Source organism: Leptosomus discolor, chromosome 20 (assembly GCF_034619465.1).
Source record: "Leptosomus discolor isolate bLepDis1 chromosome 20, bLepDis1.hap2, whole genome shotgun sequence".
Taxonomy (NCBI): Eukaryota; Metazoa; Chordata; class Aves; order Leptosomiformes; family Leptosomidae; genus Leptosomus; species Leptosomus discolor.
This window is the reverse complement of record NC_141410.1, coordinates 10,473,145-10,488,892: the sequence shown is the minus strand read 5'-3', so window position 1 is coordinate 10,488,892 and position 15,748 is coordinate 10,473,145. Positions and strand designations below refer to the sequence as shown.

General features: G+C 53.9%; 1 protein-coding gene across 1 annotated transcript in view; it reads right to left on the bottom strand.

Annotated features, from left to right (window-relative positions):
- Positions 1–9,360: 9,360 nt before the first annotated feature.
- The window catches only part of PRDM16 (PR/SET domain 16), a 213,164-nt gene continuing 206,776 nt past the window's right edge, over positions 9,361–15,748 (bottom strand). Inside the window, exons 13-17 of the mRNA XM_086476002.1 lie at positions 15,136–15,305; positions 14,530–14,704; positions 13,064–13,294; positions 11,919–12,093; positions 9,361–9,495 (exon numbers count right to left, since the gene is read on the bottom strand). Of these exons, the coding sequence (XP_086332128.1) occupies positions 9,361–9,495; positions 11,919–12,093; positions 13,064–13,294; positions 14,530–14,704; positions 15,136–15,305 (886 nt within the window). The remainder of the gene's footprint in view (positions 9,496–11,918; positions 12,094–13,063; positions 13,295–14,529; positions 14,705–15,135; positions 15,306–15,748) is intronic.

The following is a 15,748-nucleotide window of genomic DNA, read 5'->3' as shown; positions in this document are numbered from 1 at the left end:
CCCGCCTGCCTGACTCCCTAGAGCTCCTCATCCGGGGTTAAGCTTAGTCATCTCCTTCTGGGCCACACCACTGTGCACCTACAGAACAAACACCTGCATTTTACACCCACTGCCTACCCCATTACACAGTTTGAGGGAAAACTATGGTTTAATTCCTCTCAACTGAGATCTCGTCGTATGCCACCGCCATCTCCGAGCCGCTCCTTTTCAAAGGCCACGGACCAGGAAACAAGACATGGACGTATGTCCCTGCATCAATGACTGGCAGAAGGACAAACCAGAGCCATCCACAAAAGGCTCATTTGATCAAGACACTGCTTATTTCCCTGTCCTTGGGTGAGGGACACACACCTCTTGTCCAGGGCTCTGCCAAATGTCCCACGGATGAGGAAAGGGCAAACTTCTACCCTGAACGCCGTCTCGGCTGAGGATGAAGCCTACCCTAAACGCCAGCCCTGACAACAACACCCCCCATTTCAGGGGCACCGGCTGCTACAACACCCCCCAGGTCTCCGGTGCCGCTGGAGCCGGGCCTTGGACCCGCAGCTCCGGCGCTTCCCGGTCCCAGGCGGCCGCGGGCGCACGATGCTCCCAGCCCCGCTCCGCGGGGCCACCCGCAGCGCGGCGGGACGCGCCCCTCGGCACACGCACACCGGACCCCGCCACCGGCGCCTCTGCCCCTGCACAAAGACCCCCCGGGAACGCCGCTGCAGCCGGGACGGCGGCGGGACGGAGCCTCCGGCTACTCACCAGCGCTGCCCGCTCCCCCTCCGCGGAAGCGGCGCTCCCCGGCGCCGGGATCCGCCTCCTCCCGGGGCAGCCGGGGCGGGCGGCGCCGCTCGGGGAGGGGCCGGGCCCCGCTGGGGCTCCGCCGGGCTCCACCGCCCGCCCGGCGCTGCCCCCCGCCCCGCCCCGTTCCGCTCCGCTCCGCTCCGCTCCCACCGCACCGCCCCGCTCCGCCCCGCTCCGCCCCGCCCCGCTCCGCCCCGCCCCGCTCCCACCGCACCGCACCGCTCCGCCCCGCTCCGCCCCGCTCCGCTCCGCTCCCACCGCACCGCACCACTCCGCCCCGCCCCGCTCCGCCCCGCCCCGCTCCGCTCCCACCGCACCGCACCGCTCCGTTCCCCACCGCATCGCACCGCCCCGCACTGCCCCGCACTGCCCCGCTCCCACGCACCGCCCCGCTCCCACCGCACCGCACCGCTCCGCTCCGCCCCGCTCCCACCGCACCGCATCGCACCGCTCCGCTCCGCACCGCTCCCGCTCCCCCCTTGGGGATCCCCGCCCGGGAGGCGGCCGGTCCCACTGCCCCTCCCGCACCCGGCGGAGCCCAGCGCTGCGGCGGGGGCGGAGCGGGGAGGGACCGGGCAGGGCCGGACCGGCCCATCTCGCCCGGGCGCCGGAGTCCGGCTCACCTCGGGCCGGGGCCGGTGTCAGTGTCCTGGGGGGCTCCAGCTCCCGGCCCCGAGCGGCTCAGACCCCGGGGCAGCCGGTACCCCGACACCTCGGCGTGGCGGAGAGCTCCGTCCCTGCTCAAGAGGCATGAGGTACTCACTCAACTTCACTAAAAATGATTTTTTTCCTGCTGCTGCTTGACGTTTCTTCAAGAATGCATTTGCCCAGCACTTGTGCCCCAGCCCCGGGCTCGCTCAGGGACACCCGTTCCCCAGAGCCCCCTCACCAAGGTCACCGGAGGTCGCAGGACTGTTTAACATCGTTCTCCCATCAGGTTAACGGGTGACAAACTACCGAGCCTCTGCCCAGTGCAGACCCTCGGTGACTTCAAGAGGGCCACGGGCTGGTTCTCACCAAGGGCACGGATCAGGCTGGCCCGAGCGGCTCCAGTGGTTAAACGCAACCCCGGGTGTCCCTGGGGGTGCACTCAGCCCAGTTTGGGACACTGGGGTGCCATGCTCTGTCGGGAGGTGCAGCTACCAGGGGAAAGAGGACCTGAGGATCAGGCTGTCGACAGCCGCCCAGTAACTCAGCTGCCCAGTAAGGCCAGACTCAACAGCCCTCTGTGTGTTTACTGGGAACAGACTTTTCCTTGACCTTCTCTTTTGCCCCTCGCTCTGATTCCACACACACCCCACACCCCCCTAAAAATGGAGCCTTTTTCTCGCTGGTTTATGGTGAATCTCAAGTGCTTTCTGGATGACAAAGTCCACTTGTCAGCAACATTCTTTTAAAAGACTCTGTTCTCTTCTCTCTAAGGCCTGCCTGACAATCGCTCTATTATCAGAGCTTTCTTATCCGATAGATTTTTTCCTTTCCCTCCGGGGCTAATAAGGAGAAAGGTTGCCAGCCGTCACAGAGAGGCTGAGAGTTTCTACTCAAGAGTTCAGCTAAGCCTGAAACCCTTCCACGGCAAACTCCAGGGAAGGGCTATTATGCTGTACGTGGGACACCATCATTTGATCACGATGAATGACTTTCTGAAGCGGAGACCATTCATCGGTTTGGTAATGTGTCTTGTTAGTTCAAAGACCCTGCTTTCAAGTCATTTTTGCTCCCAGGGCCCCCGCTGAAACATCTGACTGCTATCACTAGATAGTTCACTAACTCGCAGCTCGTCGTTGTGAAAGGAAATATTCCTGACATTTTTAGGCAGCTCACTTATGCTTTGTCCTAACCCGCTCCCCTACCCCAGCACGTTCTCACTCTTCCCCGAGAACTGCCCAGCGAGAACGACGACACCTCCCTTCAGCGGGACGAGGCCCGGCTCCGCGGCACGACCTGCTCCTTCTGCACCTCGGCAGCGAGGAGGGGTGTCCATCCTTCCGTTTGCCGAAGCTCTTCTCAAGTACTCAGAAGCCAAGCACACAAAATACCAGACGGGCTCGTCACCGTTCGGCCCCGTTATTCCACAAGATGTTCTGCTGGCCCCGGGCTCCTGACGGCGCAGGCGGTCGCCCCACGGAGCCCTCAGGTGACAGACACCACCAGGGCTGCCGGTCCCCCCCACGCCCTGCCTGGGCACCGGCCCCTCGCCGGAGGGAACCAAAGCCCACGCCGGGCCTGGTGCGGCTCTGGGGGAGGACGTGCTGCATCGCAGGGACCGGCTTCCCGCTGGGGCTGAACGAGCCGCTCGGGAAGAGGAGGCAGAAAAGACGTTTTTTGTTGCAGCCTGTCAGAATTCTGAAATCCAGTTGTTCATCCGACTGTTTCTTCCTGTCCAACACCCTCAAAGTGCTCCCGCACCAGCTCCCACTGCTGTTCCCTTCCCCTTCGGTTCTCGGCCCCGCTCGCCCGTGTCGCGCCCTTCCTGCTCGCCCCCCAGCAGAGGAGGACAGCAGCCCGCCCAACACCCCGCTGCGGCCGCGACCCGGTTGGGTCTCTGCCGTTCTTCCCAGAACAAAAGCTCCCGGGACCACTGCTTATAAAAGCACACAGGTTTATTGCATATCAATCTCATGTATAAATTCATTGTAGCATTGGAAAGATTACATTTGGTATACATTCCTATTCTACAGCATTAACCTCAAAATCAGCTTCTTCTAGTCATTATTTTAAAGGAATTTCTCTACACAAGTACATTTGTCTTTTATCACAAGCATCAAAATGAAATTTGTAAAATCGCTTTTTTAATTATTTTCTACACTTCATATCTTTTATTTCATTATGCTCCCAACAAAGCGATTTCATATTAATTAATAACTGCCAACACCTCTTTTTTTTTTTTCTTCCTTGGCAGTTCAAGGCTTCTAGCCTCGGACGCAAAATCTAATCACATATACAATAAGTGCATCTACGGAATTTTTTTCTTTTTAATAAAAATTTCACAAACAGACACAATAATGACTGCTAAACACAAGTCATGCACAGTTTACTTATAAACATAACAGAAGCAATATACAATCAAGAATGATATGGAACAAGCACCATCCTCTTTCTCAATGTTTTTTAAACATTATATGAAAACCAGACATTTACAATTGATTTAAAAAAACACTATACAGTTCTAAAGGAAAAAAAAAAATCTAAATCATATCTGTCTTGTAACAATGGGAAAAGGAATGACGTAGGATGCACGGATTTATGATTCTCGCAAGCACAATATATATATGTCTTAAATTACATCTTCTGCAGGCTGGAAATGACATCAGGGCAAAACATCTCTCGCTTTGAAGAGAGCAACGAGAATGTAAAATACATTGAGAGTTACTTTCGGAATTACTTTGTTCACATGTGAATTGCACGTTTGGAAATCAAAGCTGCCTTTTTTTTCTTTTTCGTTCTTTTTCCAAAGTGGTAATAAGAATTAACGACAGAAGAAAGAGAAAAATAATCTTGGAATCATTCAATAACATTTTAATCACAGTATCACTCAACACTACAGAGAAAAAGTTTCATGGCTTTGTGAAAACACTACTGACCATCGTCGAGGAGCAGAGGCTTTTGCCCTTATGTTACCAGCACGGATGGGAGCGGACGGCAGCGCTCCCTGCCCCTTCTCCAGCGGGCAGAAACGGGCAGGTTCCTACACCATGATGCTTTCCCCCTTCCCCCTTCCCCCGCCACACACACACACACACGATACAGCACGTAGAAAGCGAACGTAAGTCAGTAGATTGAAGTCGGCTGAGGGGAGGGGGGGCTCACAATCCAGTGCTTTGATGCTTAGAGTCGAACACGTCCATGTCATTGTGCAAGTGCTTTTCGAAACGCTTCGCAGGAAGGGAGAAAGAAGCCGTTTTTTTCCAAGGACGCCTGTGGAAAGTCTAAGTGCTGATTGGGGAGAGCGCCGCAGCTTCCACCAGCCCGGTCGAGGCGAGACACAACCCCAGCCTTGCGCTTCATCCTGGGACGCGGACGAGCAAACGCGACGCTTCCGACCCGCCTGTGCCCGTCCCGTCCCGCCGGAGAACCCGCATCGGCCACGGCGACGCCATCGGCCCCGACGGCCACCGGCCCGGCAGGCGAGAGCGAGGGAAGGCCACGCTCGGGCCTCCCCTCTGCGGCAGAAAGCGCCGTCCGCGGCCGGAGCCGCGCTCGGGGGACGCGAGGACCCTTCTTGGCACAGCCGGGAGCAGCCAGGGGCTGTCGACCTTCTCAGGTCACCCCAAAAACTCACAGGGCTTCCCCCGTTCTCTCCTCCTCACTGGCAACAGGGTTACGGGATGCGAAAACACCTTTAATAAATAGATCCTACACAAATGTTCTCGGTTTCAATCACCCCTCGAGCGGTGCCCTGGCTCCACACAAAGCCACAGGCCAACCCCCGCAGCCCCCGCACCGTCAGCGGCGCCGGGCGGCCTCCAGCGCTGCAGCTCCGCGTCCCACCAAAGCCAAGGGACCCCGACCTTCCCCAGCGCCCACGCTGGGCAGCAAGCTGCGCTCTGCCGGCAGAACCTCCCTCGACACACACGCACCTCTGGGGAAACACCCTTCAGAATGCAGAGCAGCAAATCGAGACCTTTAAACATCTGCCGCGAGCTGCAGCACGTTTCAAGTGCAATCGAATGAACGCTACAAGATAAACAGAGATTCAGTGAGGCTTTCGGTTTATTTCTCTTCACTGTGGAAACATTAAACCTTGTAATCAGTGCTAAACCAGAGGAGTCGGGAGATCCTACAACAAGCAGAGAGGCTGGCTAGAGAAAACGGGAAGAAAACTGAATGCGGAAATGCGAAAAGAAAAAAAATCATTTCGTGACTTTAAAAACTACATTTCTAATGTCCTTAACCCCTGGCTGGATTGTGCCTCCCCGGCCCCGGCCAGCACCACCCCGGGGAGCAGGGAACAGCCCTGCGAGGAGATGGCGGCTGCGCCAGCTCGGCGAGGAGCTGCTGACAAACGGAGAAACCACCCACGGACGGGAGGGCTGCGATACCGAAGGGAAGACGACACACACCGGCAACACATCCCCGCGGCAACACTCGCATTTCTTGGTGTGGCCCACGTTTTGGAGACCAGCTCGCTGCTGCTCCCGCGGCTGCTCCCTCACCTCCTCGTGCTGAGGAGCGCGACGCCCGGCTCCTCCAGGATTGCTTCACCGACGAGCCGAACGCCGGCTCCGAGCACGCGCACCCTCAGCCATCACCCGCAGCTCCTGGTGCAGCGAGGCGGACGGTGCCGCGGTCCCCACCGGCAGGACGCTCCGGCGTGCGGGTCGCTCCACGCCGCTGCCGGGAGCCGCCGCTCGGGCTCTCGTGCTCCAACAGGACAGGCCCGATCGATCCCCACGCTCACGGCCAGGCTGCGTTTCCGTGCTCGCCTGGAGCAGGGCTGGGAACCCGCAGGGCCGGACAGTCCCATCGTGGCCGAGGGCTTCTCCGAGCCGAGCGGCGGTGACGGGCCCCCGGCCGCCGAGCACTGCCGGGCCGAGGCTCTCTGGGCAGCGAAGCTGGAGCTGGCTCAGGTCCGGGCTCGCGAGCCGGAGGCCTTCCCGGGGCAGGGCGCGGGTGTGCACCCCTGCTGCGGCGAGGGGCGGGTCCGCCAAGGACCCGGCGCTGCCACCATCGCTGCCACGTCCCCTCAGCAGAGTCGGCCTCAGGCCCCCGGCTCTGTCAGCTGCTCCCTCCCGGCGCTGCGGCACCCGGGGGGTACCACGGCCCCGCTCCCGAGTCTGCACCGCGGTCCCGGCGGGCGGCAGGGGCTGACGGTGGGACTGGCGGCACGGTGGCGTCGCTTGCTGGCACGGTGGTGTCACTTGCCGGCACGGTGGCGTCACTTGCCATCACGGTGGCATCGCCTGCCGTCACGGTGGCGTCACTTGCCGGCCCCCGGCTGCACCGACGGCTCCCGGGCCTCTCGCCGGCCCTTCGCTCGCCCTGCGGAGCCCGGCTCGCCGCGCGGGGTGGACGGCCCGTGGGCAGGGGCTGCTCGCTGGCGGGGGGAGGCTGCGTTCTCTTCCCAACCGGCCAAGGAAATAAATAGAAACCTTCGGCTTAACGCAAGGGCCGCTTGAAGGCAAAGGTAACAAAAGGGCTGATTGTCTGGAGGATCGGCAGCACGACAAGCAGGATTGATCAGGGTCGTTTGGCACGTGGGCAAAACCTTCCTGCTCCCTGGTTCTCAATCATACAACATACAACCTTAATGACACAATTTTGGTCCTTCACTACATACTTATATTAACATTATTTCTTCACAATAATGATATCTAATGCAAAAAAAAAATACTGTTAAGGAAGAAATAAAATAAGGAAAGAAGGAGCAAAAAAATTACAAGTTATGTACAGATTAAAATAAATTCCATCAGGAAAAGAAACAATTCTTTTATTATTTTCAGTTGGCCCCTGTGGGAATAATTTAAAGGCCAAGTGCCTGGGCAGGGCTGTACTGCAGCAGCAGCAGAGGCAGACGTGCTGGGACGGGACCGTCCCCTCTCCTTCGCAGAGCCGGGTTTCTTTCGACGGCGCCAGCTCTCGGGCTCTGTTCCCCCAAGAGCTTTGTGCAAATACATGACGCAGTTCGGGTTACACGGACCGTTGGTCTCAGAGCCTTGGGCACTTTCACAGGGGGATGTGGAAAACCAAAAAAGGAAGGGTCAATTTTCTCGGAAAACGCGCTGATGCCGCTGATTTACCTTTTGCTCCTTCTCTACCCAAGCCACCCTAGATGCTTTCCTCCGTGGACAGTCTGAGGCTCCTGGCTACCTAAAAACAGCCTCACGCGCGGTTGTGGGCGCCAAGAGTGAATCCCAAAGGTGTTGTTCCTAACGCAACTTCCGCCTGATCTGAGCAGCCGTTTCCTTGGCTTTAGCACGCTGCACCGGGGCTTCGCCGGCGCGGTCCTCCACACTGACTGGCACAGAAGCCTCCGCCTGTTCCTGTCTGCGCCGCGCAGGCAGAGTCCTCAGCACTTCTCATTCTTAGATGCTGCAATTCAAAAATTCTAGGACGCACATTCTAAAAGGTTACCTGCGCAGCCAGCGCGAGCCTTTTGAAGGTCTAACGGCTTTCCTGACTATTTTGTAATTCAGCTTTACCAGCAAAACCTCTGCTCCAGCAGCTGATCGTAACTGCAGTGTAGACCAGCGTAAACATCACAGTACTTCTGTCAGTAAAGAAGATGAGACTTTGAAGTGATTTAAAATCACCCAGAAAATATCTGCAAGCAATTTTAGAGTCAGAGAGACAACTGGATTCTTAGCTATGTGCTTGAACAGAGCGCTGTACCCCTGAGGTTGCTGAAGCAGAAGAATTTCAATCTTTCTACTTAAATTATAGGCCAAATAGCAGTGTGAGATGCATAAGCAACCACCCAACATACCAAACCAACCGCACGAGTCAGAAACTTCTGCCACGGTTCCCGGGTGCTATCACCACCGACAGGCTGTCGCTCTAGAAAAGCCCTGGGAGCTCAATCAGAAGACGTGTCTGAACCGCCCCTCTTCGGGGAGACTCGCCCACCACACGCCTCCTCACACACAGCCCCCCCTCTCCAGGGGAGGGTTTACCCCGGGACTTCTCTGCCTGGGAAAGCCCAAGCCTCGTGGGCAGCCCGGTCGCGGGGCACGCAGCGCCCCCGCCCCCTCACCAGCCGAGCGTGGCTCTTCCTGAAACACGGGAGGCTTCAAGCCCCGGCAGCAGCCGGAGCTCACGGGCACCACCAGAGACGGAAAGGCTCGGACCCTCGCCGCGTCGGCACGGATGGAAGGGCGCTCGGGGCGCAGCTGGCGACCACGAACCACGTATTTGCATGGTACCTCGGTCACCCCAACCGCAGCAGCACTCCAGGCTGAAGATTTCTCCACCGGGACACTGCGTATGGCGCGACCGCGGGCCACGGGGCCTCACGTTCGAGGAGCTGTGCGCTGTGCCAGTATGGTTTGCGGGGAACAACGGACAGGACGGTATTTCTGCGGGAGCACAGAGCTTCAAATTCTTTTGGGGGTCAATTAAATGGGTTGAATTTACCCTTCCCTGGTATAACTCCAGCGACCACGTCAGAATTGCACCAGGGATCGGTCACACCTGGCTCTCTTTCCTTATTACTTCACTATTCAGCTGAATTGAAGGGAAATGCTACCGAGTGGGTTCAAGCTTTCATCGACACGCAGGCTTTACTGGCTCGGCGATACTGTTTGGCAATGTTAGAGGGGCCAACAGCTGATTGCACTGTTGCAATTCACGTCTTGCTCGTGCTATTCCTACAGACTTGTGAAATCCTAGGGCTGCATCAGGGTTGTCCAGTTTTGGAGAGGTTCATTCTGATAAATTAGAAATGAAAACCCTGGATAGATAAAAATGCAGGACGTGTAGGTCGGATGCGACATGTTTCCTTCTCAGCCAAAAGTCCAGACGACTCCCTGAGGCCCTCTCATCCATCTTCTGCTTGCTAGGATTTTTGCTAGGATAACTGCAGCACCACCGCCTCCTCGCTTGGACTCTGGCCAGTGCCTTGTTGACCTCTCAGAGGTGGTTGATGGGGTTAAAGGTCCCCGACTCTGAAGCTGCTCCTGCCATGTCCAACCAAGCACCCAGAGAGTTCTGGGAGGACGTGTGGAGGGGAGCGTTCTCAGACAGGGACAGCATCATTGCATAAGCCTGGAGGAGAAGAGAGGAATGCAGAGGACACGTGTGAATACACACGCAGGACAGGCTGCAACAACCCGTGTGAAGCGCAGCCCCAGCTCCCCACACGGGCAGCGGCATCCTTCGGCCTGGGCTAAGCACCTGGCCAGCAGCTCTACATTTACATCCACGCGCTAGGATGACGCCCGTCACTCCAACTACTCGAATGTGCCACAGGGTTTACAGGCAGCTGTGGGGTTAGTCCGGAGGGGCCAGCATCCCCACTGGCTTTTCCAGGACCAAATCCACCCTGGGCCAGCTCCGCACTGGGTCACAAACCCACCCACGCGGTTCTAGGCTCTGCTCTCGGGGGAAAGCGGCTACACGCAGAACAGCAGGTTCTCTGTTCCGCTCTTCCAAGGAGCACACCTGCAGCAAGCAGCGGGCTAAGCGAGGCCAGGGCCCGGGCCCGCGCCCCAGAAACGGCGCAGCAACACGCACGCTAGCTGCAACCCGAGGGGCAGCAGCGGGCAGCAGGCCTCTCGTCCTGGCTCACTGCTCGGCGTGAGCCCGCGGGTGCCTGCAGGAACCGGCACGTGGGTATGCAGGAACGCAGGCGTGAAACCTCACCCGCCGTTACAGGGTGTTCGTGTGTTCCTGTCGGGGCAGATTTATTGCTGCAGCGAAATGGTTAAAAGCGTCTGCTGAGAAAAACACCTCGAGACTTCTGTCTTCTCCCTAACAATCTGCTTGCTTCCCTGTAACCCAGATGCTCTCCCTCTTCCAAGACTACCTGTCCCCTACACCTTTGTGCCCTTTCACAGCCCACACAAGTGATGTAAGGACTCAGACAGACGATAACCTCGCACGCCTGGAGGTGAAGGCCAACCCTGGTCTACATTAGCTGGCGCAATGGTATGCTCCAGCTCTGCAATGAAATCGTGTAGTCCTCTCCTCTCACACTGAGGTTGCACCAACCCACACCCAACCCTTTGCAGGGCAACAGACAAAGACCGTGAGTTATCTGTGACACCAGCACCACGCCCTGTACAGCAGGACCCTTAGTAATGCAGCTGAAATGGTGACAGTATGAACCAGTTATCCAACTTCGGCCTCTCCTCTTTAGATCTGAGAGTCAGATCTACTTGTCAAGTCAACACATTCACGTACCGCAGGTGAGCGCTGGCAGAGGTGCAGCTTTGTAGTGTCAGGGACACGCACGCTCCTAGACCTGCTTAAAAGAACGACAGCTCCAAAGGAGCGCTGTGCTGCTCACGTGGACTCAAAAATCAAAAATACTGCCCCCACATCCGAGCACAGGCTGGACCTAACAGGGTAGCACAGACTTTAGAAGAGCAAGCTGCTCCGAAATAGTTAGTACATTGGGCATATTAGTAACAGGACACACGTAAGAGTCAGGCAAGTGGCTTGTGTTTGAACTAGTTTCACCCGGCTGCACCCTATCTTCAAGCAGACCTTCCCCAGCTTCAGCACTAGCACCTACTATGAGGGAGGTTGAGAATTTCACAACTTCTGGGTGACGATAAATAAGGAATTGTGTTCTGCTTGGCAACTGTATTAAGTTGCTCTTTTGCTGGACATTTAAAGGAGATTTCATGGCAAATTCTGTTGCTTGAAGGTTAGGAAGGGACTCCCGAGGCAAGAGCTGCACTCATCCCTGTGAAGGGCTGAGTATGCTCTCTCCAGTCAGTCTGGTGATGTAACTTCATTGAGCAGTTCTTTTGTGAGAATCCTTTTGTAAGGATCAAGAGATGGACTTCATAAAACTAGACTGAGTGTTTTGGTTTAATGAGAAAGCAGAAAGCACGAATGGATCTGCCCCACACCGCCAGATTTTTCTCAAAACTCCAACAGGGGCCGAGATGTCATTTTGAGGTTTCTTGGTGGGTCTGAACTGGCCTAGCTCACAGGGCAGATTTCCATTTCACGGTTTGCTTTCAGAAATCAGGGAGATAACTGAGGAAATCCTCTAGCCTTGCTGGACTCCAAGTCCTGGAAATACTACTGTCTATTGCACCGTTCATGACCAAACCCAAGGACACTTCATTACTGTTTCTGCTGCCCAGACCTCGAGTTTCTTAGTATGTACCACCTGAAGACTCACCCCAAAGTACAAATAAATCATAGTTATAAAAACATTTATACAGACAGGTAAAAACAGACAGATGCCTCTCTCTTTCCATATAAGCACGGTCTCACCGCACAGGCTAAATGACACACTGACCTGGTGACCTAAAACTGATGCCCGCTCCGCTTCTCCTCTATTTCAGCAGAGCGGCAACAAGACAGGGTTCTCACATGATTCACGCCTTACAGTCAGAATTCCTGCTCACTGGAAGGGGAAAATAAACCTCAGCTAAAGGAGGCCAGCTGCTCGCTAACCCTATGGTACGCGCTGGCGGCAAGCTAGAGAAAACGTTCTGTCATATACCCACCTGGTTTTTAGCCTGCCTGTACAGAGTCTGTTTTATTGTCTCAGAGTCTAAGGTGGAATTAAACACATCTTTAACTTCAAATGCTTCCTCGGCTGCTTTGCGAAGATCCAGCCCCTTCCCAAAATTCGGCATCTGCTCCAAATCTAACAAGCCGGCTTCGTCCTCCTCAATACACCTGTACCAATGACCAGGGGAAGGGGTTGACCCGTTGTTAGCTCATCTCACCGTGCACATCTAGCCGACGTGAGGGCTGCTAACCCAGGGCCTGCATGCACATACCATGGGGGTCTCACAAGCCACATGCGTGAACCGACAGACAGACGAACACGAAAACGACACAAAATGCAAGGAGCAAAGAAGAAGTGGAGAGCGCGACTATGCACAAACAAGCACTAGTGCTACAGAGATCCGTGACTCAGCGGGGCTGCCCTTCACTTTGGTCTTCTCAGTGGAGATGTCCAATTGCTGCCCGCTCCCTGAAATGTTTGACACCGGATCAATGTCTGAAGAACACTTCTGCATTGTCTTTGAGTTTCAAGGAAAACAGTGATGCACCGAAACCAAGATACTACTTTGCATCATGGGACATCTGGCAGAAACACCAGTTGGGAAACTGAGGCAAACTGAGGCAAAAAGAAAGCTAAGCCTACACTATGTCCAACAAACTTTAATTTTAAAGGTCTCTGGACGTGGCTTGACCTTGGAAAAAAGAAGCTTCACTTTTTCCCAGAGCCCTGAGAACTCTGCTTGAAGTCAACAACAGTTTGCTACAACTAAAACAGGCAGAGCAGCACCAAGCGGGTCACACACATACGCCTCTTCCTTTGCCCTGACGGGTGTTTTAGAGAGAAAGACATTATGTGCTGAACTGCGGTACCCCGAAAATGCTGCTGTCTGTTGTTGGACTGTTCTCCTGACAGGAACTTCTTGGATATATACACCTCATCAGAGATTCTCCTTGCAGTCCACTTGCTTTGTGTCCCCCGCCATGGTGGAAATGGAATGTCTCACGTGAATGCTCAAATCAAACTGGAGGTATGACACATGGCTCCAAAAACAAAACAACAGCACTCACAACCGACCACTGACACAGGGGCAGAGGTCTGAGCCCCACGTGACTGCTCAAAGGGAACGGCCCGCCTCACCTTCGGGTGTGGTCAAAGCTCATGGTGAGAGATGTGGGCTCTTCATCTTCTTCATCCTCAAATGCTCCTCGGGGCTCTGCGGTAGGTGATACTGTTTCATCCTGTGACTTCCCGGTCAGGCTGTCATCATCTTCCTCTTCCAGTTCTTCATCTTCATCATCCACGTCTTCTGTTTTCTCATTTGCTAATCCGTGACACTGGGAATTGCCATCAATATCCTGGATTTCTGGCCTGAAACATTTGGTCAAGGAGGGGAGAAGAAAGAGAGGGAAAAAAAAGAAAAGATGCCAAATGTGTAAGTCGTGCATTCACAACGTAATGTGATAATGTTATACATATGTATGAATACAGAGACATACACACATATTGTTTAAACTGCGTGGAAAAGGAAAACCAACATCTTTCAGGCATTCAAAAATCAGCCTTCACAGTGTCTTAAAGGGCTAATAAGCATGTCAAGTACATACCAATGCCAGTGCTCTTCAACTAGAATTTTGTCTAGCCTGGACTTCAATGATGGTTTCCCATCTCTTAAAATATAACATTTGCGAGACAACTGGCTTTCCTCCGTCTCTGCGCTCCTGCATTCTAATCATCTCCCTTCAAGCAACCAGAAGGAGAAAACTTCTGCACGGTGTAATCTAACCACCAGCCTAAACTCTCTTGTATTACTTTCACTATTCGTGCCCATACGGACCCAGCAGACCCCACAAAACCAGCCGTTTTACGTTACGTGAAGAGAACGAGAGAGGCATCACCAGTGCTACGGACTTGGAACCCAACAGGGTGCCACCAACTGACACAAAACAGCATTAACACCTTCACCAGAAATTTTACGTCAGCATGGTCCACGCTTCTTACTGTTCTTTCCGTGGATCACAACCTCATGTGGATTTCTCACAGTCGGGACTTAAACCATAGTATTGGTATCAAACAGCTATTCGTGAGAACAGGATAGCAGCGGGTGAGGTATCACCCAGTCAAAATAAGGCTTGTGATGGGGATAGATTTGAAACAAACCGATGGACTAGAAAAGCAGGTGCCTCCAGCTTCCTTAACCAGGACTCTCTGATCGGTGCTGGAACAGGCCACGTGGATTCACGGCAGAAGGTAACGGTTCAATAATCATATTTTCATCTACAGAAGAAATTGTGTTTTCTCATGACCACTGCGCTGGAGCCAAGGGCAGCAGTCAGCCTGCCTTCTCTTGGCACAACTTCTCGTGATCAAATGGCTCCACCAGTTGCTCCCACCAGTTAGTGGCTCTCTGGTGTCAGCCCTCCCGAGTTAAGTCACTTTCTGAAAAGGCTTAATGCTGGGCTTAGAGCTTGAAGTTGAACGCATTTTGCTTCCAAACTGCTACACTTCTCTCTTTTGAGCATTTTAAATCTGCAGGACAGAGGCTGACTGGTCTTTCAGCCACGTTAACGGCACACGTCACCAGGAAATTTTATTTGTTTGTCTACCTTTTATCCGCTAAAGTTGATGCTTGATTCATCTCACTATTTGCAATAAAATTTCTGATTTCAGAGAAATACGAATCTTCTTTTTCATCTAAAAGTGCATGGTTGTCTGATTCCGAGTTTGGGGAAGAGGCACTGGTCCCAAGGTGGTTTGTAATGACTCCGGAGTGCTGGCTCACTGAGCGAGAGAAACAAGAAAAGAGAACAGGAGAAACAATCAGATATTGTTAAAGCTATTACTGAGAGGAAAAACAAAGGAGGAACGTTGGGCAACAATCCCCTCCCTATATATTGATGATTTAAGAGAAATCTCATGGACCAAAGCTGCCAAAGGAAGCTCCTGTTTTCCAGACTTGAACCACACAGAGAAATACAGGTGCTGCTCAGCATTACGGCTGGTATACACGTGTGTGTCCCAGTTACGCACCGCAGATAAACGCATCTTCGGCTGCACGAGGAGCTGGCGTTCGCTTTGTGCTGCTTGACGACATTCAGCCTGAAGGAACAGTGCTTTCCACAAAGGCTTCCCAAGGTGACCAGAGAGACCAGACCAGGGTGTCTTCTCCCTCCAGTGCCCCGACAGAACCACACGGCCATGCCCTTTCCTACCTGGAACATTCTCGTGTTCGTGTTTCTTCAGATGTCGGTCCAAGTTGGTCTGCTGCCCAAAGCATCGGTTACACAGGTGGCATTTGAATGGCTTCTCCTTGTTATGGATGTTTCGAACGTGCCGCTGGAGGTTGGAGGAAATGCTGAATGACCTGTCACAGTATTTACACCTGAAAAACAGAAGCAAATGCCAAAGAGTGCAACATGAGGGGGAAAAAAAAAAAAGAAAAAGAAAAATCTGACTATCAGAAAACAGGAAAATGTTGGTCTATAAATCTTTACTCAGCTGAGGACTTGGGAAGCACAAGACATTAATCATTCCAGACAAATCTGATATTATTGTTAGTCAAGGAGCACAAAGAAAGGATCAGGCTTAATTAAGAAGTGAGTTGCCTAAACAAGTAAGAATTTTAAACAAAATAATTACTTCTCCACATATGAATGTAAAAATAGGAAAGGTGAAGTAATTTCTTCCACCCTTCTCATTTTGTAGGGAAAGTAGGTAAAATATGGTTGGGGAGGGAGGGAAAAGAAGACAGAAAGAAAAGAAAGAAGGGAGGTTAAATGTATAAAATAGTTATTAGCTAGTATATCCCTATATGACGTGGCTATC